The 26,993-nt window shown below is 37.1% G+C and overlaps 2 protein-coding genes and 1 long non-coding RNA gene across 9 annotated transcripts in view; 2 read left to right on the top strand and 1 right to left on the bottom strand.

Annotated features, from left to right (window-relative positions):
* Nucleotides 1-519: 519 nt before the first annotated feature.
* ak4 (adenylate kinase 4) lies at nt 520-7,240 on the bottom strand. Of its 7 annotated transcripts, none has more exons than XM_073870224.1 (8): nt 7,099-7,240; nt 5,636-5,768; nt 5,495-5,517; nt 5,238-5,396; nt 4,585-4,704; nt 2,495-2,667; nt 1,620-1,738; nt 520-1,492 (listed from the first exon to the last, which is right to left on the bottom strand). In XM_073870224.1, exons 4-8 carry the CDS (start codon nt 5,377-5,379, stop codon nt 1,366-1,368), a joined length of 681 nt encoding a protein of 226 aa, XP_073726325.1. In that variant the 5' UTR covers nt 5,380-5,396; nt 5,495-5,517; nt 5,636-5,768; nt 7,099-7,240; the 3' UTR covers nt 520-1,365. The 7 variants fall into 7 exon arrangements, with proteins under 7 accessions (XP_073726325.1, XP_073726324.1, XP_073726326.1 ...); XM_073870223.1 differs by having other exon boundaries at nt 5,632-5,768; XM_073870225.1 differs by lacking the exon at nt 5,495-5,517.
* On the top strand, nt 6,128-8,299 carry LOC129450117 (uncharacterized). Its single transcript, XR_008646258.2, has 2 exons — nt 6,128-6,577; nt 7,116-8,299. It is a non-coding gene; the product is annotated as an uncharacterized lncRNA (long non-coding RNA).
* Nucleotides 8,300-9,263: 964 nt separating this feature from the next.
* Nucleotides 9,264-26,993, top strand: part of jak1 (Janus kinase 1) — a 36,517-nt gene continuing 18,787 nt past the window's right edge. Inside the window, exons 1-10 of the mRNA XM_073870222.1 lie at nt 9,264-9,504; nt 13,565-13,770; nt 16,830-16,953; nt 20,461-20,614; nt 20,975-21,138; nt 21,551-21,899; nt 22,987-23,169; nt 23,339-23,496; nt 23,779-23,893; nt 25,954-26,152. Of these exons, the coding sequence (XP_073726323.1) occupies nt 13,572-13,770; nt 16,830-16,953; nt 20,461-20,614; nt 20,975-21,138; nt 21,551-21,899; nt 22,987-23,169; nt 23,339-23,496; nt 23,779-23,893; nt 25,954-26,152 (1,645 nt within the window). The 5' untranslated portion in view covers nt 9,264-9,504; nt 13,565-13,571. The remainder of the gene's footprint in view (nt 9,505-13,564; nt 13,771-16,829; nt 16,954-20,460; nt 20,615-20,974; nt 21,139-21,550; nt 21,900-22,986; nt 23,170-23,338; nt 23,497-23,778; nt 23,894-25,953; nt 26,153-26,993) is intronic.

Below are 26,993 nucleotides of genomic sequence, written 5' to 3' on the forward strand. Positions count from 1 at the left end.
TTGGAAAAGAAAGCTACAGCTTGTATATTCCTCTTTGTGGTATTGCACAACAGCAGGGTGTGAAGATTAGTCTTTTCTTCACCCCTTATTGGTTAATGTACAAGGCTGGCAGACATTAAAAATGACCAGAGGTGTATAATACTTAAGCATTTTAGTTACATTTTCCAAGCATCTATGCTTTACCAGAGTATTTGTCTTGGGAAAAAATTTACTTTTCTTTACTAAAAAATTTTCACTACATTCTAAAGCATAAAATCATACTGTGTATTCATTATATATTGCATATTAAAATTGATTTAATGCCTAATTACATAAAAATTGTGTACTTTTACTTTCTTGAGTAAAAGTACGAATTTTTTTTTACTTAAGTAAAAGTACAAAAAATTACTAGATGTTTAATGTACTTAAATATTAAATATAAACCAAAAACTTGAAATGATGAAATGTAGTGGAGTAAAAATTATGATAATATGTTTTGGAATGTTTGTTTTCCAAAGAAAAACACTAATAAAATACAAATAATTGAAAATTTACTTTTATGTAGAAAGTAAAAATACTTATACAACTCTGAAAATGACACACACACACACACACACACATACACAGAGAGAGAGAGAGAGAGAAAGAAAGAGAAAGAGAGAGACAGATGCTATTACATATAAAGTCATGTATAACAAACATTCTGAGAACCTTTACCATATATTTGTCTTCGGGACAAATTTGATTCGGTCAGTAAAGTAATCTGTTGTTTATGATACATTGTCTTTATCAATTAAGATGTTAATGAAATAACACTGTTAATAAATTGCAAATGGTTACTTTACATGACACTGTAACATCAGTTTCTCTACTGTCTCTAAGGTTTCTCAAATACAGCTTTAAAAAATGCTAATCTGATTTCCAGCAGCAATTCCCACATTTAGAAAAAAGTTCACAAACTAGTTTACAAAGCATTTGGTATGATATAAAAGCTATTTCATCACATTATAGAGACATAGCTACAGTATTAATCATAGATGATTTGAGATCAACATTGTATTTTAACATAGTCGAATCAGGCCTTGCGCCGACAACACCTAACCTAATACCACATTTTATTGAGAAATAAAAATGTCTTTACCAAGGTATATTACGACATATTATAGTTATAGAGCTTTTAAAGTACAGGATAATTGCAACATTCTGACCTAAACCGTGTTTAATAACATTGCAACACTATTAAGAAATGTGTCTTAGGCAAACACCAAAGTCAGAGATGGATATAAATAAAGGTCCTTAAAGACACATAATTGAATTGTTGTGGAATGTCTCAAATACTAAAAGCCATATGTATATAACCATAGCATATGACAGAGTCTGACATCCTCAAGGATTTGAGGCACATCGAGCATCTGATTGGACAATGGGGATCTTTGTGCTCAGGAGTGTGCTGATATTTGGCCAGATCTGATCTGTCTCTGTGTCTGAGAATGTGTACAGGATGCCTTTAGCCCTTCAAAGGAACATAATGAAAATGATTAAACAGCCCTTTTGAGTGCAAAAGACAGCACACTTGGTATGTTTTGGTTTGCATAGAAAAGGCAAGGCAAGGCCATGTGTGAATGTGAGAATAGTCTTACTTATACAAGTCTATAACAGGTTTTGCAACATCTTTGTAGTGTCTCAGTCTGGCAACCAGAGCTTCTGGTCTGTCATCCTCCTGCTGAATCAATGGTTCCCCCGTGATGTCATCTATACCCTGAAAAACACAACAGAAAATGAACATGACAAAATGTGTAATACACCAAGATTAAATATTTTTTTGTGATATGCTAAGTGTGGTGAGAACATACAGGACAAAGTTAAGCTTCAACCATGCAAGTCAGCGCGCTTTTCATTATTCTACATAATAATATTTCAGCCTAGTCACGCAAAATTACGTACCTATAGACACGCAACTTTTCCATTCTTTTTTCGTGATACTGTCATGAATTTCCGCGCTTCTTCGTGACCGTATCACAAATTTCTGTTTATGTGTCATTGTCACGCACCGGCCACTAAACTGTCCTGTCCCACCTTCTCACCAATTTTTCCTTTGGTGTAGGGTTAGATTTACATAAAATGACATCCTCCTTACCCAAACCCAACTCTAACCCTAACGCCAGGCGACTATGTTTTAAAATTTAGAAAAAATAAATCAGAAAAAATACTTCAAGTGACATCCTGATGCAAACACCAAATCTAACCCTAAACCGAAGCAAAAATGATTTAAAAATAGGAAAAAGCAGCTGAGCAACCAATACGTGACAACGACACACAAACAGAAATTCGCGCCACTATCTCAAAAAACGCGGAAATCTGTGACAGTATCACGAAAAATAATAAAAAAATTACGTGACTAATAGGTACATAATTTTGTGAGACTGGATAGAATATTTCTACATAACCCACCAACCCTTCTAGTAGTATGTGATTATATCTCAAACAAAAAAAAGACAAAAACTAGAAAAATCACTTGGATTCGGGGGGGATTGAAGCACATGTTATACACTCTCCCGCTGGGTGGGTGTGTCCAGCGATGACGCAGCCTTTCTTTAAGTGTTTCCAGAGGGATGTTGAGACTGATGACCACATCTAGATCACAGGTACTGTTTAGGGCAATGGCTTGAGCTAGAGTTCGAGGAAAACCTGATAGACATGTAAAAGCATAGTGACGTTACTTCTGAAACACAGAAACCTTTTCATGTGAACCTGACTGCTATTTCTTACCTGGTCTTTATTTTGGATTCAATACTACATTGTCATGTAATAGCCAATAATCAATTGAAGGTCACAAATAAAGCCCTTTTATTGCTGCATGAAAAGCGAAATGTTTGCTGCAATATCACAAGACAATATTTTAATATATAGGATGAAGTATGATTATGTTTTTGTATTACCCGGTATATACTGTAAAACCACTATCAGTAGCAGGCTGCTGTCACTGGCAATAAGTTCAGTCACTTTTTATTAATAATCTACTTTAATAATAAACTTTAGACTTTATAGCTTTTGTAATTTCAGCTTTAATGTAATAATGTTTTACCTAGTTTCAAAAAGCAAGACACACTAACATGAGTAAACCTGGCTGTTTTGTAGGTCAGACCAATTTTCAGTCAATGTTTGATATCCTGTAATATTGTCTCATTTTAGTTTGACTTTCTAGGCAAGCAGCTGTTACATCTTGTGTAACAACAAACGTATTGCCACTATCTCTTGTTTACCTCCTTAAATTCCCTAACTCTATACCCCAGACCAATTATCAGTCAATGTTTGATATCCTATAATATTGTCCCATACTAGGTTTGACTTTCTAGGCAAGCACCTGTTACATCTTATTGCCATTCTTTCTTGTTTACCTCCTTAAATTTCCTAACTCTATACCCCTGCTTTTAGCTTCCACTAAAGGAGAAATAACAGTTTTGCTTCCCATAAATTTGACCAAAACAAACTTTTAGCTGACAATGTACATTTACCTCAAACTATTCTGACATTTAAAGGAACACTCCACTTTTTTGAAAATATGCTAATTTTTCAGCTCACCTAGAGTTAAACATTTGATTCTTACCGTTTTGGAATCCATTCAGCTGATCTCCGGGTCTGGCGCTAGCACTTTTAGCATAGCTTAGCACAATCCATTCAATCTGATTAGACCATTAGCATCGCGCAAAAAATAACCAAAAAGTTTCAATATTTTTCCTATTTAAAACTTGACTCTTCTGTAGTTACATTGTGTACTAAGACCGACAGAAAATTAAAAATTGTGATTTTCTAGGCAGATATGGCTAGGAACTATACTCTCATTCTGGCGCAATAACTAACGACCCCGCCGATGCAACATGGCTGCAGCAGGCATAGTGATACCACGCAGTAGCTGAAAATAGTCCCCTGCTATTGAAAGTAACCAAGAGGACTATTTTCGGGCGTGCGTAATATCACTACAACTGCTGCTGTCACTGATTATTATGCCAGTTTAAGAGTACAGATCCTAGCCATATCTGCCCAGAAAATCGTAACTTTCAATTTTCCGTTGATCTCAGTACACAATGTAACTACATAAGAGTCAAGTTTTAAATAAGAAAAATATCAAAACTCTTTGGTTATTTTTTAGCATGATGCTAATGGTCTAATTAGATTCTATGGATTGTGCTAAGCTATGCTAAAAGTGCTCGCGCCAGACCCGGAGATCAGCTGAATGGATTCCAAAACAGTAAAAATCAAATGTTTAACTGTAGGGGAGCTGAAAAATGAGCATATTTTAAAAAAGTGTAATGTCCCTTTAAACTAGGTTTAACATACTTACATCTTAAGTCTAATAATTAAGTTTTACTTTTATAAAATCAATCTGACTGTGTGGTGGCAGCACCTCCAATTTACTAAATGCCTTTGTGATCCAACAAATCAGGAAACAATGATTATAATGGAAAGACACCAGAAGATAAACAATTTAAAACATTAAATGCCAAAAGGAGGAAAAACCTTTGGTTCTGTTAACACAAAAATTAGATGACTGATATTAATACTTGTTAATTCTTGAACGTGCTAAATAAGTATGAAACAACATACCATCCATCAGCCAACTATATTTGGTCATCTCTTCCAATCTAGGCAGTAGAAGGCTAGTCATGACATGGTCTGGCACATGCAATCCTTTATTAATATACTTCTTAGCCAAAACACCAGCTTCTGCAAACACATAGAAGACAACTGGAATCAGTGAATGCAATTAAAAAACAATTAGTTCTGTCAATCATATAATGAATGTGAAAATAATAAAAAATGTACATACTTCAACGGTTGGAAATCCACATATTAATGAACTATTAATCATATTTTCAACAAGAGACTAGTGTTCATCATCATTTAAGATCAAGTAGTCACATGACAGTCTCGAGATTTCAATTCGATCTTTAATTGATAAACAATAATTGTATTCGGTCTCTTATTTATAATACATTAAGTATAAAACACATTCAAAATCCTAATGCATTTATATTATAACTGTTTTTGGCATCACAGCAATGCAGCAGCGGAAGATAAAGTATGTAAATGCATTTAGCATCTGTGGCATCTTGCCAGCATGGCAGCTTACCTCACATGAACTCGTGTGAGGTAACTGAATATATCAAGTTAACTCAAATACTAAAATGGCACAAAACTTCATTTGGTGGCGCTTATTAGTCCGTTTTTCCAAGTCTCTCAGTTTGTAAATCACGCACCAGTATTTGCGGCAATGTTTTCTCGAACAAAGTCTCCACTGGATAGATGTTTGAGTCCGAAACTGTGCGCAATTCTCTCCGAGATGGTCCCTTTTCCTGAGCCTGGTGGACCCATGATAACAGCCCGAAACAATTTGGACATTTCTTCACTTAGTTGACCTGTTTACAATAAATAAGGTCAACCATTAGAACTGAAATCACACAAGTCATGTACTAGTTTTAAGTAGTTTGCGATGCAGGGCGCCGTTGCATTATACCTCAGGTAACGTTATAACCGTTTCTGTTAGAGAAGATTTCCAGTGGAGAATGGGGTGGGGACGTCGAACAAAACCATCAATGGACACAACAAATACTGACTTTACAGTTTTAGGTCAAAAACAACAAACAAACTTACCCACCCAATAGTCTCCTGTATTTTAAAATATGTTATTTCCACGGTAAAAAGAGTCAGTTGTCTCTGTACATGAAACTGGGAAGCTCTTTCTGATGCACCGCCTACTCCTCTTTATGTAGACGTGAGCTTCCCCCTCTCTGCAAATGAATGGAGGGGAAACATAAACGCCCTATTTAATTTTATAAACGCCACTGGTACACTAAAAATATGTGCGCTGTAATTAAGTGCCTCGCACATGAGCATGGAGTTGTGCAGATGTAGTATGAAAACAATCCCTGCGACACAAGTTTTTTCCACCAACAACCGAAGAAAGTTGTACACATGGAAAAGATGTTTTAATGCACACCACATGACCTTTATAATCAAATCAGATGTCCATAAAATATGTTTTTGTTCCAACCAAACACAACAAAAATAAATAAATAAATAAAACTCTTATTCTCTCCTCAAGCACTGACTACATGGCATGCCTAGTATATCTAATGTAATATTGCCCCCTGTCTGTTTTTGTGCAGTATACACTTGTTGACTGCGATTTAGATGCAAAATCCACAACTGCTTTGTTTACTTTTACGTTTTTAAACGTGCAGTTTACACAAGACGTTTGGATAAGAGTCATCTACAATCTCCATGTCAAATCAGTATTACCGAGGTACCTTACGGTGGCGTCACAACATAAGATATATATAACACACGCAGTTCAGTTTAGGTATGCAATGTCAAAATCAGTCGGCTTTTTAATCCTTGTACATGAGAAAAGTAAACGTGCACCCGAGAAAGCGTTGAACTTTGAGTGTCAGGACCCGGAAGCGTGTTATTTTATTGTCACATGGCTTGAAGATTTCAATAACAACAAAAAATGGCGACAATCACGTTGTTCGCAGTAGGCTTGCTGCGTCATTAAAAATATTCACGTAAACATTGGAGTTCGGCGTTGAAAATGCAAGTAAGTACTTTTGTAGACGGTCAAATAATACATATGTTTAACTAGGATTGCGATGTTATTGTTATGTTTTTACCTTATAACGTGGTGTTTGTTTTTGACATTAGAGGGGTGTGTGCGCGCGTTGGGCGTTAGCGCGCACATCAATACAGTACAATAAGACGATTTACATGATATGAGACCATTAAACTAATCGCTATCTAATGTTAAACAGTTGCTGTATATGTTTTGCCTACTATTTACTACACTTGTGATAGTATAATATCACACATATTCATTTAATGCGTTTTCGTGTAATAACTTATGTATAACCACTGACCTCAGGTAGGTTTATTACGCACTTTCTCCTTAAACGCATGTTTTTAAGGTTTGTGAAACAGTATATAGTTTTTAATACTATATTTCTCAGCTGACTTTATTTAAACGATTACTTTAATCAAGCATTCAGTACATGAAGTCGCAACGAACTGTCACTGGGAATGCATTTTGGAATAAACATCTCGAAATGTTTTCTGTCTTTTTACCTAAACAAACGCTGTAGGAATGTTAGGCAGATGTTTGTTGGATTATTTGGCAGGCGTTTCCACTGTCCTATGATGGCAACGACGCGCTGATGGAGTTGTTTACAAGAAGAGATTCGCACGGAGGGCGGGGATGATGTGGGCGGTGCCTAAAGGACCGTTGGACAGCCAAAGACCGCGTGCCAAGCATAAAAGGCGGGATCAGAGTTACAACAACAAGTCGGACGTCACAGGGGTGGTCCGTATGAATAATTAAAACTAAGTAGGAAGGTGTTAAATCTCATGATGTCAGACAGGGAGTCGCCTGTGCTTGGTTATTCAGTACAAAATTGTGATTAAGTCAAGTTATATATTAATACTATTACTACTACAAGATCTGCATTACATAAAACAATTGTATGCTTTAATGTAAGCCACGATTGTTAATAAAAATTATTTATTACTTATTACTAAAATTTTAATACATGCCAATGAAATTACATTTTTGCAAAACTTTTTTTAAGTACAATTGTACATTTTAATACACACAAAAGTAAATCACAAAACTGATATTTTAGTAATGCATAATGCAAATCAACATGGACAAGAGGATGGATGAAGCACTACCAACCTGGCTCTGCTTGATGTGACAGGCTGCCCTGGTTCAGTTATCACAGTGCTGATGCTGTCCATCTTAAAGGTACAGTACTGTGATAACTGAAGGATGGCTGCCATCTTGACATCTAGCTACAGAAAGTTTTTGTTTTTAAGTGCATATAATTGTTTCTGTGTTTGTCGTTTTTTTTTTTTATTTTAAAAATTGTTTGAATAAAATTTGTATGCCTTTTAATATATATAATTTTCTATTTTGTGGTAAATTGTTGTTAAAGTAACAAAATAAAATTCTTATTTTTTAAAATACACATTTTTTAATATCTTATTTTTATGTACACAATGTTAAATAATATTGTTTACACATGGTTTGTGTTACCCTCTCTGCCTCATATCAATAAATCACATAATCACCGAAATTCCCTGTACTGTAAGTAAAAATAGACCCTATATAATACAGTATATTTATCTTTTTACCACCCCCTAAATCAAAACTCTGATGAGTCATCTGTACTGTACATTCTTAAATTGGGGAGAAGGGGACTATTTAGTGCTTTCAATGTGATGCGTACAATTAAAATGTTTATGTTTAATAATAAATACCTTAACATGTTTTTTGTCTCTTTAATGACACATTATTGTCTGTAATGTATGTGTTTTAGAAAACCCTTCATTTAAAGAAAGCATTCAAGGTATTAGTTGTGTTTATAGCACATAGACGCTTCACACCCCAATTATAGCCTGTGACTCATTCAACGACAGGATTTTCCAACTGGACTGATTATTTTAATAGTGATTAATTAGCATTCGATCTAAACAAATTACACACAAATGTATTATGCAAAGCAGTGACCAAACATTTTTTTCAATGTTTTAAATTGAAATATTGATCATTTAGATGTAATAAAAACACATGAATTATTCCACCTGCATTTATCACTTACATTTTAATACTGACTTCAATCTAATATTTCTGCTAAAATTGTTTCACAAACGATTACCTTTGTTAAACTTATTGATTTGCCACATTCTCTTAGTCTGCTCTACAGCCCTCTTGTGAAACTGCAGCCCACAGTTTCTGGCAACTCATCCGATGGTGAGGACGGGAAGTCCCTCCCTGTCATGGCAGGCTTGTGAATCTTGGTCTTAAAGACCTCTGTAAATATATGAGTGCAATCTGAGTTATTGATTGCAGTTATTAATCAAAATATTAATACATTTACAATTACTGCAAACAACAAGCCATTATAATAGGCTAAATCAACTGAATAGATATAACCTAATTTAGCTACTATATAGTAAAAATAAAATAAAAGTCATTGCCTAATAATAATGCTGTATTATGTGGTCTATTATGCAGCTAAAAGTATTTTTAAACATCGCAATACACGCAGATCTAATTTATTATTTATGTACATCTAGTAAATAGTCCTAATTATATACTAAAAGGCTCTGCGGTAGCCATAACACAAATTCTCTAGTAGTGTACTCTCCGCCTAGGGTTAATACCATTGGACCACATTTGATTGATAGACGGATGAGCCAATAGGCGGCGTGTGACACTGTCGTTGTTACCCTATTTTCGGGACTGTGGTCGACGCTTGACAGGAAAGGTTAGTTGATCATGAAGACTTTGCCACGGCTTACGCCGCTGCAATGCGAACTTTGTTTTGAGATTTAATCACGTAGCATACACCTTATACTACCAGAGACCGTTTGGAATTCATCGAGTGCGATTGAAGTCAACAAAAAACCGAGAGGAAGTCTTCAAACATCTGTAATGATCGAAATTTAACGGAAGTAGCTTTGCCTGGCGAGGTAAGGGCGAGGGCCGTAACTCTTAGTTAAACTGAATTTATGTAAACATTTGGGGTATTTGTTGTCTTTATGGACAATGCCAGTAAACAGTGAGGTTGTACGACGCTTTAGTATAAGTTTGTGTATGTTTGCTGGTAAAAATGGCGTATGAGGGTTAACGTTAACTTAGCGGAGCCTACAACAGATCAAATCATTCCGAATTTGTGTAAACTGGGTTTAAACTTGTAAACTGACATATCATGTGTGTCAATGTTGTGTTATGTAGTTTGCATGTGCACTGCTGTCCACGAAAGTTACCTTTTAAAAAGTATAACGTTAGTCGCATTTGTGAGGTGCTAAGGACATTCCCGTGCTTGTGGGGGGTTTCTTTTGTTTTTGTTTTTTTTAAATGGCATTGCCTTTATGAGACACGTATTAAATGTGTTCGATATGTTCCGACTGTGAAGTAGTTAAATGGTTAAACTTGTTGCTGCTACGACTGCAGTACTGTCAATAATTTTGACCACCTGTACACACAGATAACAGCCTGATAATAATGTTGATGTCATCCTTTTAATGTTAAAATATGAATTTTATTTAAGATATTTCATGTACTCAAAGTATTAAATTAATCCGATTCAGTATGATTGATTGAAACTTACTGAAACATAAAGCAAGGCATAAATATAAAATTTAGAGGAAATCTATTAGAAAGCGCAAGCCTATATGTGAATTCCCCTTTGTCTCCACAATCTAAAACATTTCCAGGTTAAATATCAGAAGAATACATGAGAACCACAACACTGCTGCTTCACGCTACAAAATTTTGCTTAATAATAATATGGTTAAAGGTAAAATATTCAATTCCCATAAAGGTTTTAGTGGGAAATCCCATTAAAATTATTCAAAATTACTACCAAGTAAAGTACTGTTGATAACGTCTCTGTTTTTTATAATTTTATTCTGATTAAACAATCTGAAGTGAGAAATTGAATCAGAGTGTTGACCACTCATTCTGATGGTTGGTTAAGTAGTCCCCAAGTTCAGCATATTCCCTTTACTGTATGGTATTCTGAAAAACAGTTCATGTTGTTGTTATGAACTTATGAGCTTTCATGACAAGAAAAATTCCTGAATGGATTAAAACATCACATATTTGTCACTTGAGGCAGTTTCTGTTAAAGCATATAACAGGCAAGGCATATGCCTCCATATGTGCCAAAACGGCAAGCTTTTGAATATTGTGTGTTCTCAATTAAAATTTGAAGCATTAGAATGTAATACAATTGTCCAAAGGTACGTTTAAAAGGTTTTTAAAATATTTAGATGTTTTATTATCAGCTGTGGATAACATTGTGTTCCCAACTAGTGATTACTTTGTAGGAATGGCATTATAATTTTGGTGATAATACAGCATACAACAAGTCAAGAAATGTTACAAAAAATGTTAACCTGTTACTGTTTCAAGGAGAAATATGCTTGTTTCTTCTCACTTGCTGGCTTACACAAAAGTTGATATCATGAATTCAAGGTATTATCTATCTAATTTAATCTGTAAATAGGGTTAAGGTTGATCATATTTGTTTTAAAAGCAGTGTAACTGATACAAACGTGATAGAATAATTTATAGGATTAATTTAATACCCTCATTATGCATAAATGTATAAATACAACGAAATGTATATGTAAACAAATATTATAATCATGATTGTGATCATGATGTTGTCTCATGACTTCTTTAGATCTTTTTTCATCATGCGCTTGGTCTGATTTGTTTCCAACATGGTTTAAAAGCTTTTATTGACTTTGCCTGCTTAAAAGTGTTACAAAATTAACATAAATTCTTATTAGTGCTAAATTGTTTAACTTTTGTTACATGTTAAAACATAATTAATGTCTATGATGTAATTATAATAGCCTTATATGTCTACGCACAACAAAAACCAGAAGGGCATAGAAAGTTCTTCACAACAAGGACAACTATCTATGAAAACTAATTGGTAAACTTACCTCTACATCTTTTTACCTTGCTTTAAAGAGATCACTAACAGGATAAAACAAAAGCAGTTACAGCAAGTTACTGCACCCACATTCGCTCGACAAACCCCAGCGGTCTACTAGCGGAATAGTTGCAGGGTCTGAAGCGGTAAAGAAACAGTGTTAACCATGACTTTATCAGCGAGCGGCACGTCAGCACCTCAGGAAGTGAGGTCGCCATAAAGTAAACAGAAGAACAACATATGAGTCGTTCCGAATCAGGTGAAGCTTATTAACAGCTTGTGTGTGATTATATAACTTTCCCTTCATGACTTCCTAAAATTTCCAAGATGGAGGTGAGCATGATTTACAGGGTTTTAAGATTTCCCAAGTTTAGAAAGAATTCAGAATAGTTTAATTTATTTTTATATTTCTTTTAAATAATACGTAACCAACATCGGGGTTGTTGACAATGTTTCACAGACTAAAAACAGGGTTGTTCTGTTTCTGTGTTATTTGAGTCTAAATACCAGCCCAAACAAGGATGTAAATAAGTACATGACTGCCCCAATCCTCTGGAATCCAATAAGGGCAAAAGCTCTTGAATGCCATTTCATCGGGAGGGGGAATTTTGTTTGGAATGGCACTATATCTTTCTCTTTTTAAGTCTTGGATTTCATTATTTTGCCAACACAGAGAGGACATCAATCCCTATTACTGACCAACTATTTATAGTTGCAGACCTAAAAGGCCTTGGGAAACGGGCCATGACCTTTAAATTCAGGATATTCCCATGCTGTGGATTTTTGATTACACTTATATTATATTATATTACACATATTTTATTAAGCCAAATCAAAAGCAATGTCTCTGCAGCTTTCTGTATTCATTGCCCATTTATTTGTCTCCGGAAGGCCGTTTCACATGCCAGCGGGGATCTTGGCATCTCAACACATTTTAACCGGCAGGCCTACCCTGATCAGGCTTGCACGATAAATCTGAAAGTAGATCCATTGAGTAAAAACCATCTGATTCAGATGCGAAAAACGTTCATTTTACCCTCCCTCTTGTTCTTCCTAGGATGAACGGTCGAATTAAATTGCTCCATGTGAGGGCACCTGTTGCTAGAACATCATGTGTGTTTTACTTCCGTTCGTTCCCATTGTTTAAGTAATGGATTATTTAGCTTGAGTCGGGGTTTGCCTTTGTCACAGCGGACAGTGGAGATGTGCTTTGAATATTCAAACTGTCATATACTAAAGTGTTGCCTAGACGGAATTAATGCATGTCAAATAGGGGAGTTTTATTTAATGATTCATCGTAGACATTGTCGAAGGCTGTTAATAAAGAACATGTCTAATGGCCAATGATGTAACACCGTTTTGTGTCATTTGGTCGCGATGAACTCAAATGGAAAATTGGGTGGGGAGGGCAACTTGCAGTATGATTGGCTGTGTGGTGAAAAATATAAAAGAAGAAAACAATTATATTGCAATCGATATGTTGGGATTGTCTTTTTTTGTGTGTTTGGACAATGTGTTATTTTTATCACTGACTCCTTTTGGTTTACATTGTTACCATGGGCCAGCGCACATGGTAATGATTGGTAGAAGTGTCTGGCAATGTACATGGTGGTTTAATTTTTTTCATGTGTCTCAGTTTCCTATGTAACTTAGTGTTATTTCTCTTATATATTAAACCTAAGGCTTGAAGTACCACCTATTTCCCATATAAAATAATTGCAATGTTTTCTGCATCCTCCATGAATCATGTTATCATAAATTCAACCTCATTGAATTTGGATGTTTATTTTAAAGGCTGGGTGCATTATTTTTGAAAAACACTTTGGAAAAGTGAGTCGGGCAGAGTACCAAAACACACTTGTAGCCAATTAGCAGTAAGGGGTGCCTGGGTTGCGTATGTGTGATGCGGGTCTATCAAAAGAAGGTCCAGATTCTCTTGGGGTAGGGGCGTGTTTGTTAAGGTGATTTTAAATGTCAACATTGGCTTTCAGAGATCATGCACCCCGCCTTAAAGTAATGCTTTCCATCAGCGACCCATAGTGCATCACTAAAGCTTTCTGTTCTCTCTGTTTACCCCACAGTGTCTTGATGCCAGTACTAGCAGTCATGGAGCTGGGCAGGCAACTGTGCGGGAAGATGAAAAAACAGAGGAAGGCGGAGATGACCGTCCCGGCTGTCATGAAAGGCCTGGAGATCCACTTCTACCTGCCCGACATGCACCAGCTCGAGTACTTCAAAGACTGCCACACGGCAGAAGACCTGTGCGTGGAGGCTGCCAAGAGATGCCGTAAGTCTTCAGATAGCCATTCACTGTGATCATCAGTCACAGGGAGAAAGAAATGCAAATGCACTGTGAATTGTGATCATAGAGCACTGAAACAGCTCACTGTCTAATGCATCCCCCAGGATATAGAGTTATGACTATCATTTCATCATACACAGTGAATGGGTTTTATTAAGGAAGTGTCGGAAATTACCAGGGCAGTAATAGTCTCGTGAAATGCCCCCATAGTGACTCTTGTGTTATTTTGTATTTAGTTAAACTACGTTCAGAGTCTGCAGTCAAAATCCGATTTTCTGCTCTCATGTGACCAAGTGTCGAAGATATTAGACTACACAAACTACTAGATTTACTGTTTAGAGTTACGTGAAACGCAGCTTGTTGAGGACATCTGCTGGTTACCTGCTGTGTAAATGCAACAAGAACAGTATAATTTATTAATATGCACAACAGGTTTCATGCTGTAATCTCGCCCTGACATCAAAGTAAATATCTGTTTTATGTAGATATCTACACCTGCAGCATTTACCATTAGGCTACTAACAAATAATATATAATTTCTGGGCTGAGCCTATTTGCTTTGGTAACCTGGCAACCTGTGTTTGTGTGTGCACGCGTGCTGTGCGTGAGGAGGAGTGATGCCCCAGTCAGACCAGTTGCTTCATTGCAGTTTGGTACGGCAGAAATACATGCATTCATTTTCAATAGAATGCTGCATTTGGCTTGCATAACTTGCATTGCGGTGCATTTTAGGTAAAGCATCCGTTTGGAAAATCGCGTCACAACATCACGTCCCGGTGTATACAGTGAATGCATGCTGAAATTATTGTTGCGTAGCTACATAAGATTAAGCATATGTGATACATTGCCACGATTGGTCTGACTGGCGCGTGAAAGAGACAAGGCTGCATGCGTGTGGGTTCTTTTTTAGGCTATACTCTCTCGCAATTGAACGTGAATACGTTTACTACATAAAAACATCAAAGCTAAACATCATATCTAGTCAAACCGCATAACGACATCGCTACAAATACAGTGTGGGATTAAAATCAGCGAACATCGATGTATAGGCTTAGGCTACGTTACCTTCTTCAGCGACGCTTGGTGAAACAGCAGTGGATGTTTTCGGTTCAGATGCTGAATGTAATGTAATGATAAGAATGTAATGATCCCAAACTTTAGACATTCTCTGCCGTTTATGGACATCTTTACTCTCTGCATCGCACCAATTAAATTCAAAATGTATCACGCGCTATGGTGTGCTTCCTGAACACTGAACAACAGTCCGTGGGAATCAGATCCCTGCATGTATAGTGCGTGTCATAGGAGTTTAAGGAGGCTTCGAGGCAGTATTTCTGTAATCGAGTAACTCGATGACTCGTTTCAGCACTAATATAGTTATTGTTATAGTTAACGTTATAATGGCCCTTAAATCAGATACAGGTCAGAAGTTTTGCTATGCGACATCAGTCTGAATCAGTCATATCGGAATTTATGCGACTTTTACATCACTCTAGATTGATATGTGCCACAATTCCAGAAATATGCACCAACGGCATGTTTGCAAAACCACTTAAAAACATTAAATATCAGCTGCACATCCTCTTATACACGAAAGCCCCTAACATGCAAAAAAAGCAGCGTTGTCCAGATGATCAATCCGTGCGCGACTTAGGAGCAGACTGCCTCGGCTTAAATCATATCTGAGCAAAGAATCCAAATTGAGCATTAAAGGGCACATATCATGAAAATCTGACTCAAGTGCTATAATTGGGTACCCCAGTGCTTCTATTAACCTACAAAATGTGAAAAAGAACAACCCAGTAACTTAGTTTTGGTAAACCATTCTCTGCAAGCATGTGAAAAAAATAGTTAATTGAAAATTGGCTCCGCTTGTGATGTTATGATTTTTTTGGGTGTCTGATAGCTTCATTTGGCATGTCATAAGTAGGGCTGGGTATCGATTCAGATGTTCTGGATAGATTCGATTTTGATTCATAAGCTTTTCTGAAAAAAGTCAAAACAGTTGCATTCCTTGATCAAACAGGATTAGGTTATTTCATGTAAAAAAAAAATAGATTCATGGCCTTCAAGAATTGATTTTTAATCGACCACATAAGAAAACAATTAATCGAAAAAATCGAGTTTTTTGTCCACCCTAGTCATAAGTTGAATCTTGAGCATGTACCCAAGTTAAATATTTAATTTTGTGTTTTTTTTACAATGCTATTTTTTTAGTTGACCTTATTGAAGACATTATTTTTAAACGTTAGTAAATTAACAGTTGAAAAAAATAGTTTTTTAATAATACTGCTGGCTGTAAAGCATGTTGTTTGATGATAAATAAGCTTCATAGTTTAAAAGGAATTAGAGCAATTGAAATGGGTCTTATATTTTAAAGAAAGGGGGATTTGTAACATCAGCGTTTCACAGAAAAGTAAAGAGGAACATGAAAGGTTTTAATTGTCGTATCATGTGATATGGGCGTTGCATGTGAAGACATTGACCTGAAGATGATGAGCACTGCGGCTAACCATAGTGTACTTGTTCATCCCCTCCCATATTGCAGTGGATATCTGTCTGCTGGGCTCTTGATCAATACTCACAAAATGCACAAAATGGTTGGTGGATAAAATGTCACGTCCGGAAATTCCTCAAAGTTACAGCCAAGAACACATGTTGGCTTGGACAGTGAGAGAGGAAAGGGAAGTTTATTAGACAAGAAGGCAGCTGGAGAGGAACTGTAATGGTTTCACACCCTGCAGTTTACCACTGGTATTACTCTAGAGCTTAATAAGTCAGAAATCAAGGGGTTTACCTGAACTAAACATGCCATTCCCTTTCAGTTACTGTAACTATGAATCACAATTGCTCAAACTTTGAACTTTATACAGTAGATGTTTTAGTAAAAGCTCAAATGCAGTTATTAGAAGAACTTTATGTACAAAAACAGACATTTAGCTGTAAGCACTTTCTCAAATGCATCAGATGTTTTTGAAACTCAGAATGAAAGCAAAAGAGAAAGCTGTTTGAATCAGGCATTCATTTTGAACTTGTTTCCCCAGACATCTCGCCTCTGTGCCACAACCTGTTTGCGCTGTATGAAGAAAGCCAAGATGTGTGGTATGCTCCCAACCATGTGTTTAAGATCACAGAGGAGACCAGCATCAAACTTCACTACCGTATGAGGTGAGAGACCATTGTTTGAATACTGCTGCAAAATCTGGATATCCTTTGGGGTGAATCTAACTTATAAATGTGCAAATCATGTTTCATTAGTCACAGCGAGAAAGAAATGCAAATGTGCTGAATGGTGATTATTTCTAGCCAGTAATTGGACATACTGTGACAGTACATACTGCATAAAGTAGAATGCTTGGGGCAGTAAATATTTGGGATGCAACCATACAGTTAGACCACGGTTTTTGTTTGGGTCTGATAACATAGCCAATTAATGTGTTTTTACATTATTCTATGATTAGGCGACAGGAAAAGTGAGATGTTAAAGGGATATTTCATGCAAAAATGAAAATTACCACGATTTGCTCACCCTGAAGCTATCCAAGATGCATATGTCCATAGTTTTTCAGACTATTTTCACTTATTTTAGAAAATGTCCTAGGTCTTCTAAGCTTTATAACAGTAATGCTGCGTTCAGACCAGCCGCGGTAGAGGCATCAACAGTGATTTCAATATTAAGTCAATGTAAAGACACGTTGACGCGCGCCTGGAGGTCTAGTGGCACAAATGAGGCGTCCAGCGCGACGCGGTAGACGCGATTTCGCCTCATTTGCGCATCTAGTTCGCGCAAATTGAGCATTGCCGAACTCAAAATGTTCAAGCTGCAAACTAGATGTGTTAGACGCAAATTTGACGCCTCAATTGCGGCTGGTGTCAACTAGGGATGTGCATTAATGTCATTTTTTCATTTCGAGTAATCCATAGGTCTAAAGAACGAGTACTCGATTAACTGGGGGCGGGGCAATCAAAGGGGCACACGTCATGGTGAAAATAAATATATTTTTATTTAAAACACTCAAATAAAACTTAATTTTGAAGAAACTATGAGAGAACAATGAACACATACTAGACTATTAATGAATTAAATGGTTTTTAAAAGAAACCCCTTACAGGAATAGCTGCATGATGAAGTGAAACTAAAGGGTTAAGTTAATAAACACAAACCGAAGCGCTTTCTACATGACGCACTCTACATAATATTAAGCCTTTATACAACATAAATGTACAACATGCATCTATCTGCATAAAATGCAAGACTTCAACTAAGTTTTCAACTAAGTTATGTACAGAAAGTTTAACTCCCTTTGTGGATGTGCATCATAACAGCGCGCTTTTAAACACATCCAGTCTAAGCAAAAGCTTCATAACATTAGCCAGTTTTTTGCTATTATTTTAGCGATTAGCTGGGTCGTGTCAGATGTGCTTGTAATGCTAACCAGCCATCCAAATGCCGCCATATCCATAATAAATAAACCCACATGATCATTGTTTTCATGATCGATCATCGATGCTACGTTCGAGTACTCGAGCAATCGAGTACTCGTGCCCATCCCTAGTGTCAACCCACGGTAAGAATAGGGTCCACTTTCTTCAAGTCCAAAGAATGTGCATCCATCCTTCACAAAAATAACCCAAACGGCTCCATAAGGATACAGGCCTTCTGAGGGTAATCAATGTGATTTTGTAAGAGAAACATTCATATTTAAAACTCTACAAAGGAAGATAACTAGCTATTCAAAGTAAATGAGAAGCTTTAACCCATTACGCTTTTACATTTTTGTGAATATTTCCAGTTGAATTGGTGAATTATGCAAAAATGCGATTTTGCAAATGTAATTTAATTGATTTTGCGTGAACTGGTGGAATTGATTTTTTGTAACAAAGGAACAATATGTAATTTTCTATGCTAGAGGGTGCAAAACAATAACAAAGGTGTACATTTATGATGCTGTGAAGGAGCATGGAATGATGGGAGTCTTCACCTTCATTTGGAAATGGAAATCAATCCACTGTGGCTCACAAGTCATGTTTGTGGATGTTGTTATGAAATAGTTTTATAACTGTTGTGTTGTAACATAAGCCAACAGAGTGGCTTTGATAAAAACAACAGCAGAGTTGCGTACTAGACATTAGAAATGCTACTACTGCATGCGGCATTGCACAAATGAATCACCGTATGACATCAAAGTTTTGCGAGAGCGACTCAACAGTCAAGCACTGCTTTCGAATCACTCTCGTGAAACTTTGATGTCATACCAGGGCTTAAGACTCATTCTTCCCACTAACTTTCTAAGTTGGTCACACTGACTTACAATTTAGTCACACCTTTTTTATATTAATCATAATGACCTTGCATGTTTATGATATATGCTAGTTTTGCATTGATGTAAAAATTGACAGAGACTTAAAACTTGATGTATATTAAAATATTTTAACCTGATAATTTTCTATATAAATGCAGTCCAGGTGGAAATGTTTTACCATATATGCCTGCGTGTTGTGTCTTTTGCAGCTTTGGACATTAATGTATTTAACTTGAGCACAGCTCATCAATGTTATTTAACAGCAATTATAAGTCCCCAAAGGCAGGGCAAGGATTGCAAGCTTATGTTTATAGTAGCAAATTGACATGGCAATAGGGGTGGGTACCAAACTGGGTACCTTTTAGAGCACAGAACAAATTAGGTCAGTACTACCGAGGACCGATTCACGTTAAATCAATTAGTGCCTAATTTTAGTACCTGGCGCATCTGGGCACTGCACGAGCCGGTACAGCGATTAAGTTAAAGTCGCCATTAAACAAAACTAGCGATTGTCTTATTTATATTCTAGTGAAAAGGCTTATGCATGACCTGCTGATTAGTTGCTACTTTTGAACAAATACATGGATTACTGCTATTTGGTGGGAGGTTTAGCAGCCGATGTTAAGATTGCATACATTATATAGTACACATTTTACACGGTAACATTAGCTAAGTGAAGTTTTTGATACGCTTTAGCTATGATTTGAATTAAGGTAATCTATGTGTTGTTTATTTAGCATGTTATCAGAAATAAACTACTTTGTTGTTATTGATTCTTTGCAGAGTTTAGCGAAAGTTACGTTTGTCCCACGAAAGCCGTTTGTTTATGTTGTTACTGCTGAAACGTCTGTAACAAAAAGCCCTGTCTTCTAAATCTTTAAAGTCTTTGCAAAACCCAGCTCAGATCCCCTTAACTTCCCCTTTCTGACAGTGAAACTAAGATAGGAGTCAATTACTGTATTCAAAACCAGAACTGCAGTCTGCCAGTGTAAAACTTTACCTGTTGTGCACACAAACAGGTTATGGTCAACCTTTGTACTCTATCTCTTCCTTTGTGGCGTAGAGTACTTTATTCTCACTCATTTTACTTCCTGTTTACAATGAGCTTTCGTTCGCGTGGCAGCAGGGTGCTGCAGTTTTGCTTCCCTGTCTGTTGTTGACATACGGTATGGTAATGCATGTACCCTGTGCACCATATGTTAGCGTATTTGTATTAACTTAAGCTTGCGTACGTTGTGTTTGACAGGTTTATGTACTGTATCAGCTTCTGTCAACATGGTTTTACTTTCTTGGCTTAATTGAATAAACACACCTGAAAACAGATTTGCTGTATCTCATTTCTCTACCCTCTCTATTTTCATTGTTTACGCAGATTTTATTTCACCAACTGGCATGGTACCAGCGATACAGAGTCTCCGGTTTGGAGACACTCTCTCAGCAAACATAAAGGGGGTTTAATATCTCAGAAGGGCCCCGAGGGGACACCTCTCCTGGATGCAGCATCTCTCGACTACCTGTTTGCACAGGTGAGTTCAGGACACACCTGAAGAATCGCTTGCGTGACTATGCAAGGCATTTTTATAGCATCCTTGAAGTAAACAATTTTTGGTTTAGGCTGCTGTGGCCTAAAGGGGGGGATTGTGGCTTGATGGCTATTCAAAACATTTTTTATGTGGTATAATAGGATCTGTTGTTATCATATTTGTTGTTCCCATTTTTGTAGTCTGGTATTTGAATGTGTTTATTGGAGCACAGCTATGTATTCAAACAACACTGGGACACTGTGAACATTAGTCTATGTGTTGCAGCCTGTCATTTAAATTGTATGTTTTGCATACACAGTGTTCAAAAGTCTGTTTAAAAATGAATGGCGTGGTTTGTTTTAGGGTCAGTATGATTTCCTGAGGGGACTGGCCCCTGTGCGCACTCCGCAGAACGAGGCAGAGCTTCACGAAATCGAGAACGAGTGTTTGGGAATGGCCGTTTTGGCTATTACCCATCATGCCAAGGGAAATGATCTGCCCCTATCAGGAGCTGGAGCTGAAGCTAGGTAACCAACACACACATGACTTTTTCATGCAAAATGATTTCTAGAAAAAAGTCTGAGTTAAATATCACTTTCAACTATTTGGATAGTTTTAAGCATTTGTTTCATGCCATAACCACATACTGTGCTCATGCTGACACTGATACTCATAATAAATACTCCAATACCCCATATTACGAAACAAACAAACAACACTGGTTGTCCAAACACTGCCGTATAAAGCAAACACCAGCAGCAGATTAAAAGGACTTATTAACAATGTCTTTGGTGACAGTTCTTCACCACAATATAAAACACAGTTTAGGTTCAGTTCGCAAGCCAGGTACCTGTATACTGATATTGAGGTGTATCAGAAAAGGAAGTGTTTTGCTCATGGACTGAGTAAATCCCTACCTTGTCTTTCTCTCATTTACAGCTACAAACGCTTCATACCGGACAGTCTGAACCGCACCATCAAGCAACGCAACTTCCTTACACGCATGCGTATCAACAACGTGTTCAAGAACTTCCTGAACGAGTTCAACAGCAAGACCATCCAGGACAGCAACATCACCCTTTACGACCTAAAGGTGAAGTACCTGTCCACTCTTGAGACACTTACCCAAGGCCTGGGCCGGGAAACTGTTGAGCCCAAGAGCCTCAAAGTATCTGGGGAGACCGAGTGCTCACCAGCCCACTCCCTTCCCATGGGGGATGATGGACTGGACTACGAGGTGCAAGTATCTGGAACCACTGGGATCTCTTGGAGGAGAAAGCCCTTAATGGTGAGTGTAGAGATGGGTTAAGGTTTATTAGAAGATTTATAAAGACTTCTGTTCCAAAATCTAGTAAGCAGCATTTTAAGGCATCATGGGTGTGCTCTTTACATGGACGGCTGTTCTAGATGGAAGAAGGTGGGCAGCATAATTGTGCTGTCTCCTAACTTGCCGTGTTTTATTGCACTGCAACAAGAAAAAAGAAATCCAAAAATGTTAAGTCTAATTTTAACGTACTGTTCCCTTGTATTATAGCCTGGGAAAACCCAGACAACTTCCGGAAAATTTAGATTTGCTCTGCAAGTAAGTCTGGAAAAGAGTCCATTCAAACCAATCAGAAACAGTGAGGCGTGCTTTACACGATGACGACAGCACAGCGACGGTGAAGCAAATTTTGTACATTACAAAGATGGATGCCACCGTGGAACATCACTCCCGTCTGTTTTAAGTGATTTAAACGTTTCTTTTTCGTTAAACCCACACTCGAAGCCTTCATATCTAAAAAGATCTTATCGCTGTCTTACCGACTGGATTCTGCAAACGTCTGATATAGCTCTGCATACGTCATCTCCTTCTTTGCTCCGATTGGTTTTAGGTCTATCCAATCTCGCCCAGAGGCATTTCAGCCATGTCTGTTGGTGACACCCCCTTTGGAAATTATGGTAACACTTTAGTATAGGGACCAATTTTCACTTTTAACTAGTATCTTATTAGCTTACATATTAGCTGTTTATTAGTGCTTATAAAGGACATATTAATGGCTTGTTCTGCATGACCATATTTTACATCCCTTAACCCAATCCAATACCTACACCTAACGTTCTACAACTACTACCATATTAGCTATTAATTAGCAGTAAATTGGGAGTTTACTGAGGCAAAAGTCATAATTAATAATTAATAAGTGTTCCCCATACTAAAGTGTTACCGAAATTATTTGTTTATGAAGCTTTGCCAGACCATAACTCAGTTACTACTGAGAATTGTCTGGTTTTAACCTGTATTAGCCAACTAGGTTTTGGAACAGGTTTTTCATAGGTTGTGTCAAGGTTTATTTTTAAACCTAATCTTATCATCTTTCTTTCTTTTTATATAGAATCTGTCGATCGTGAAAGAGAAAAATAAATCGAAGAAAAACAAGAATGACAACAAGCTGAAGAACGACAAAAAGAAAGACACCAGCAACGGATGGATACTTTTCTCAGACTTTTATGAAATCACCCACATCGTCATTAAGGAGTCTTGCGTCACCATTTACAGACAAGACAATAAAACCATGGTACTGTTGTCATTTCGAGCAAGTATTAATAGGACAAACTTGTATTAACCTCCAGACACCTTTTGAAGGCTGATGATTCATATTCATACTCCTTATCTGATTCATAGGTCATATTTGTCAGTGATTTGGATAAGGTAGATTGTAAAAACTCTTGGCCTTTTCTCTGCAGGAGATGGATCTGATTTATCGCGATGCAGCTCTGTCTTTTGTTGCATTGGTGGACGGTTTCTTTAGACTGACTGTGGATGCCCATCATTACCTGTGCACAGAAGTCGCACCTTCGTCAGTGGTCCAGAATTTGGAAAATGGCTGTCATGGCCCTATCTGGTATGATCATATTCGTATATTGCCAAGTTAAATTTGTTTAAATGTAGACCATGTGAATAATTTAAAGATGATCTTTGTATTAAGTTTGCACAACTGACATAAAATCTTTGGTCACACTCTCATGCTATAATGTAATTGCAAAATGAAATGCTGAAATATAATACTGATGAACTTTTAGTGCAACTGATCGTTGATATAAATGATCTTTGATTTAATTGTTTTACTGCATGTCATAATCAGTTTGCAGGTTGAGACGAATTGTGTTGATTTTTTTCTGTACAGCACCGAGTATGCTATTCATAAACTCCGTCAGGAAGGGAACGAAGAGGGAACCTACGTCCTGCGCTGGAGTTGCACAGACTATAACTACATCATCATGACTGTTGTCTGCGTTGAGGTACACACAAACAGTGAAAGGCCACAAAATTTTTTTTAACATCATAGTTAATGAAGTTGCTGTAGAGTAGACAGTTGATGGGGTCATTTTATAGCATTTTCAGAGGTAGTTAAGAAAGGGTGGGTTTCTGTTTTTTTCCGGGTTTCATCTGTTGTGTATCGTCTTTGGAACGGGACACCTGATTTATATGTGCTAATTAAACACAGTGGAGGTTTGGTGTTTATGTAACGTGTGGCACTGGGGATTGGAGTTGGAGACCTCTGAATCATGGGCCCCATGTAAATACATGAAATAAACAGAGGCTTTTGTATTGGATATAAGTTATTGATACTTGGAGATGGGGCCCCACATTGGGATCTCAATGCGGAGGGACTTGCATGTCCACATGTATATAATCCTGTCTTGCAAACACTTGATGGATTTGCTAAAGCAAATTTTATGCACTCGTCACTTACTAATTGGCTGGACAATTTTTAGGAAATTTTTTTGTAAGAAGTACCGTACTTAACTATGAAAAATAATAAATAAATAAGGTTGACAAAATCCTGGGACGATTAATCGCGATTCATACTAACAATGCCTGACTGATATCGATTCTGAATCGCATAGGCGATATTAAAGGTACAATGTGTAATTTTTAGGATCTCTTGACAGAAATGCAAAATAATATACAAAACTATATTATCAGGCGTGTATAAAGACCTTTCATAATGAACCGTTGTGTGTTTATTAACTTAGAACGAGACCTTTTTATCTACATACACAGAGGGTCCCCTTACATGGAAGTCGCCATTTTGTCCCGCCATTTTTCTACAGAAGCCCTTAACAGACACTTTTTTTTTTTACTAAGTTGTCTCCGACGATGACATGTTTGTCCGGTGGCGGCTACCGTAGCTTTTTCTATGTGTTTCAAAAGCGAGGGGTGAGCCGTGGATTAAGCCGTTGGTTGCAATTCGCAACCTCATCACTAGATGCCGCTAAAATTTACAAACTGCACCTTTAAGCACAGCTATTCATGTACTATGACTTTTAATTAGTAGGATTAAGAGTCAGAGTCGTTTATAGTATGCATTTGAAAAAGTAACACTCGTCAAATATAATCATTATAAATATTCTTTATTATCATGAAAAACCTGAAAAGGTTTGATGAACAGCAATATAAATATCCTTACAAGCATGCGACGTCACCTTTGGCAAAGTGACTGCGGTTACGCCCACTGAGTGGCAAAAAGCCTGAGCGACAGCATTAGCATAACGTGAAAAACGCATTTAAAATAGGAAAAGTAGTTGTACTGTGGTAACAGATTCAACAAAACTTTGGAGCGGTTTCAGACTGCAAAAAACACTCAAAGGAGAAGTAAATCAGTAGCAGTAGCCATATGTCAGGTATGTAAAATTTTGGGATACAAAATGCACCAATGAATACTCTTATTCTTTGTAATTGCAAAGTTTTGTCAGTGAGCCTTCATTAAAAAAACATCCATTATGATGAGCTTTGTGTTACAAAGGTGGGATGGTTTAATAGTGTTAGGCAAGACAAACATATAAGTCAGGAAAAGCAATGTCTGGCCATATGCCAATGTCCACAGACTACTGGTTGTTTGGCAAGTTGTTAGGGTCACTGTTAAGGCCAACTAAATTCAATTTAAGCTGATAATAGTCAGTTTTACTGACGTTTTTTGCAGCATCCGCTATGAAAACCAGCCATTTTGTTTAATGTTTTGCCACTCAACAGGGCGTGCTCCAGCGCGGTCACGTGGAAAAATGACGTCGCTGCATACCCTCTGAAGCTACTTGTTCTGTGGCGCATATTGAGTTTCTGCACGAGAGTGCCCTCTGGGTTTTGGATGTAGTAGCATTTCAACGTAATTTATCGAGAAGCATAGCAAGGAGAATTGCACTATTTATCGCCCCAGCCTTATGCTCTACTCATCTGATTTTTTTTGTTTTAACAAAACATTTTCACTTTTTTCAGTATTCTTCAGCTGCTTTCTTTATTTATAATGTGCTTTATCTTTGTCCTTTCTCTCTCTCTCTCTTTTACATATTTGTTCTTTCAGATGGATCTGTGTGAGTCGAGGCCTGTTCCCCAATATAAAAACTTCCAGATCGAAGCAAGTCCTCAGGGCTACAGGCTCTTTGGGACAGAGACGTTTAGGCCCAATCTAAAGGAACTCCTGGAGCACTTACAGGGCCAGAACCTGCGCACAGAGAACCTGCGCTTCCAGCTGCGCAGATGCTGCCCCCCACAGCCCAGAGGTACCAGTGCTCTTCACACTTCCCAATTTATCGTTCGTCAGTGAGTAAAACAGATAAGAGTTCGTTCATTAGTCCACGCATCTATCCAAACTAGAAATGTTTCCTGATTTTCACTTTCATTTGATGTCAGTAAACTCCAGTGGGGTTGGGATTTCCTTCTAAAGAAATAACACCATGAATCATTTTTTCTGTAGAGCCATTGTTAGATTACGTACAGTTTTAACAAAAGTACTATTTGTACAGCTTCTGAACTGAAACGCAGAAGCTATAAAGGTTATTGGTTTGTTCACTTTTACTGTCAGCAGCTAGCTGAAATGCCAGGATTTTCCAGGATGTTCATTACATTTCTACGTTACCACATGTAAATTTGTGATTATTTAAATTTTGCAGTAAAAGTTTGAGTGTGGCTGGTCAAGTTCGCTATTGGAATGTAGACATGTTTTATCACTTGTAAATTATACTTGTAAAACATGTGCCATAAGCAATAAACCATCATTTTGTTTGGCAGATTTTCATAATAGCAGGTCAAACTGCTTTTCAGTAAATATGCAGCTACATAAGTAAGCAAATTAAGTCCATAAGTAACGCCTGACAGTGTAGGAAGTATTACAGAAGTAGTTGTTGGATGACAGGTTTGACTGAGTTAACTAGACTTTGGTAAAAAAGTAAAGAGATAGTGTGACGTTTTTGCTGGAACAGGAAGTTACACGGCTTAATGAAGTCACTAGGTGTTTTCAGCTCAGAGACCAGTTTGAAGATTTGCTATTTGTAGTCCAAAATTTAAGTATTCGTCATCCTACAAATTCGATGCATGTTAATGAATTAGTTTAGGAATGTGCAC

Source organism: Misgurnus anguillicaudatus, chromosome 8 (assembly GCF_027580225.2).
Source record: "Misgurnus anguillicaudatus chromosome 8, ASM2758022v2, whole genome shotgun sequence".
Lineage (NCBI taxonomy): Eukaryota > Metazoa > Chordata > Actinopteri > Cypriniformes > Cobitidae > Misgurnus > Misgurnus anguillicaudatus.

What these genes read in the sequence shown, in the direction of transcription:
- ak4 (XM_073870225.1), bottom strand. Translation starts at nt 5,379, where the DNA reads ATGTCCAAATTGTTTCGGGCTGTTATCATGGGTCCACCAGGCTCAGGA. An exon ending in TCAATCCCCCCCGAATCCAA is followed by an intron (nt 1,739 to 2,494) that starts GTGATTTTTCTA and finishes TGTGTTTTTCAG; the next exon opens with GGTATAGATGACATCACGGG. An exon ending in CCTGTTATAGACTTGTATAA is followed by an intron (nt 1,493 to 1,619) that starts GTAAGACTATTC and finishes GTTCCTTTGAAG; the next exon opens with GGCTAAAGGCATCCTGTACA.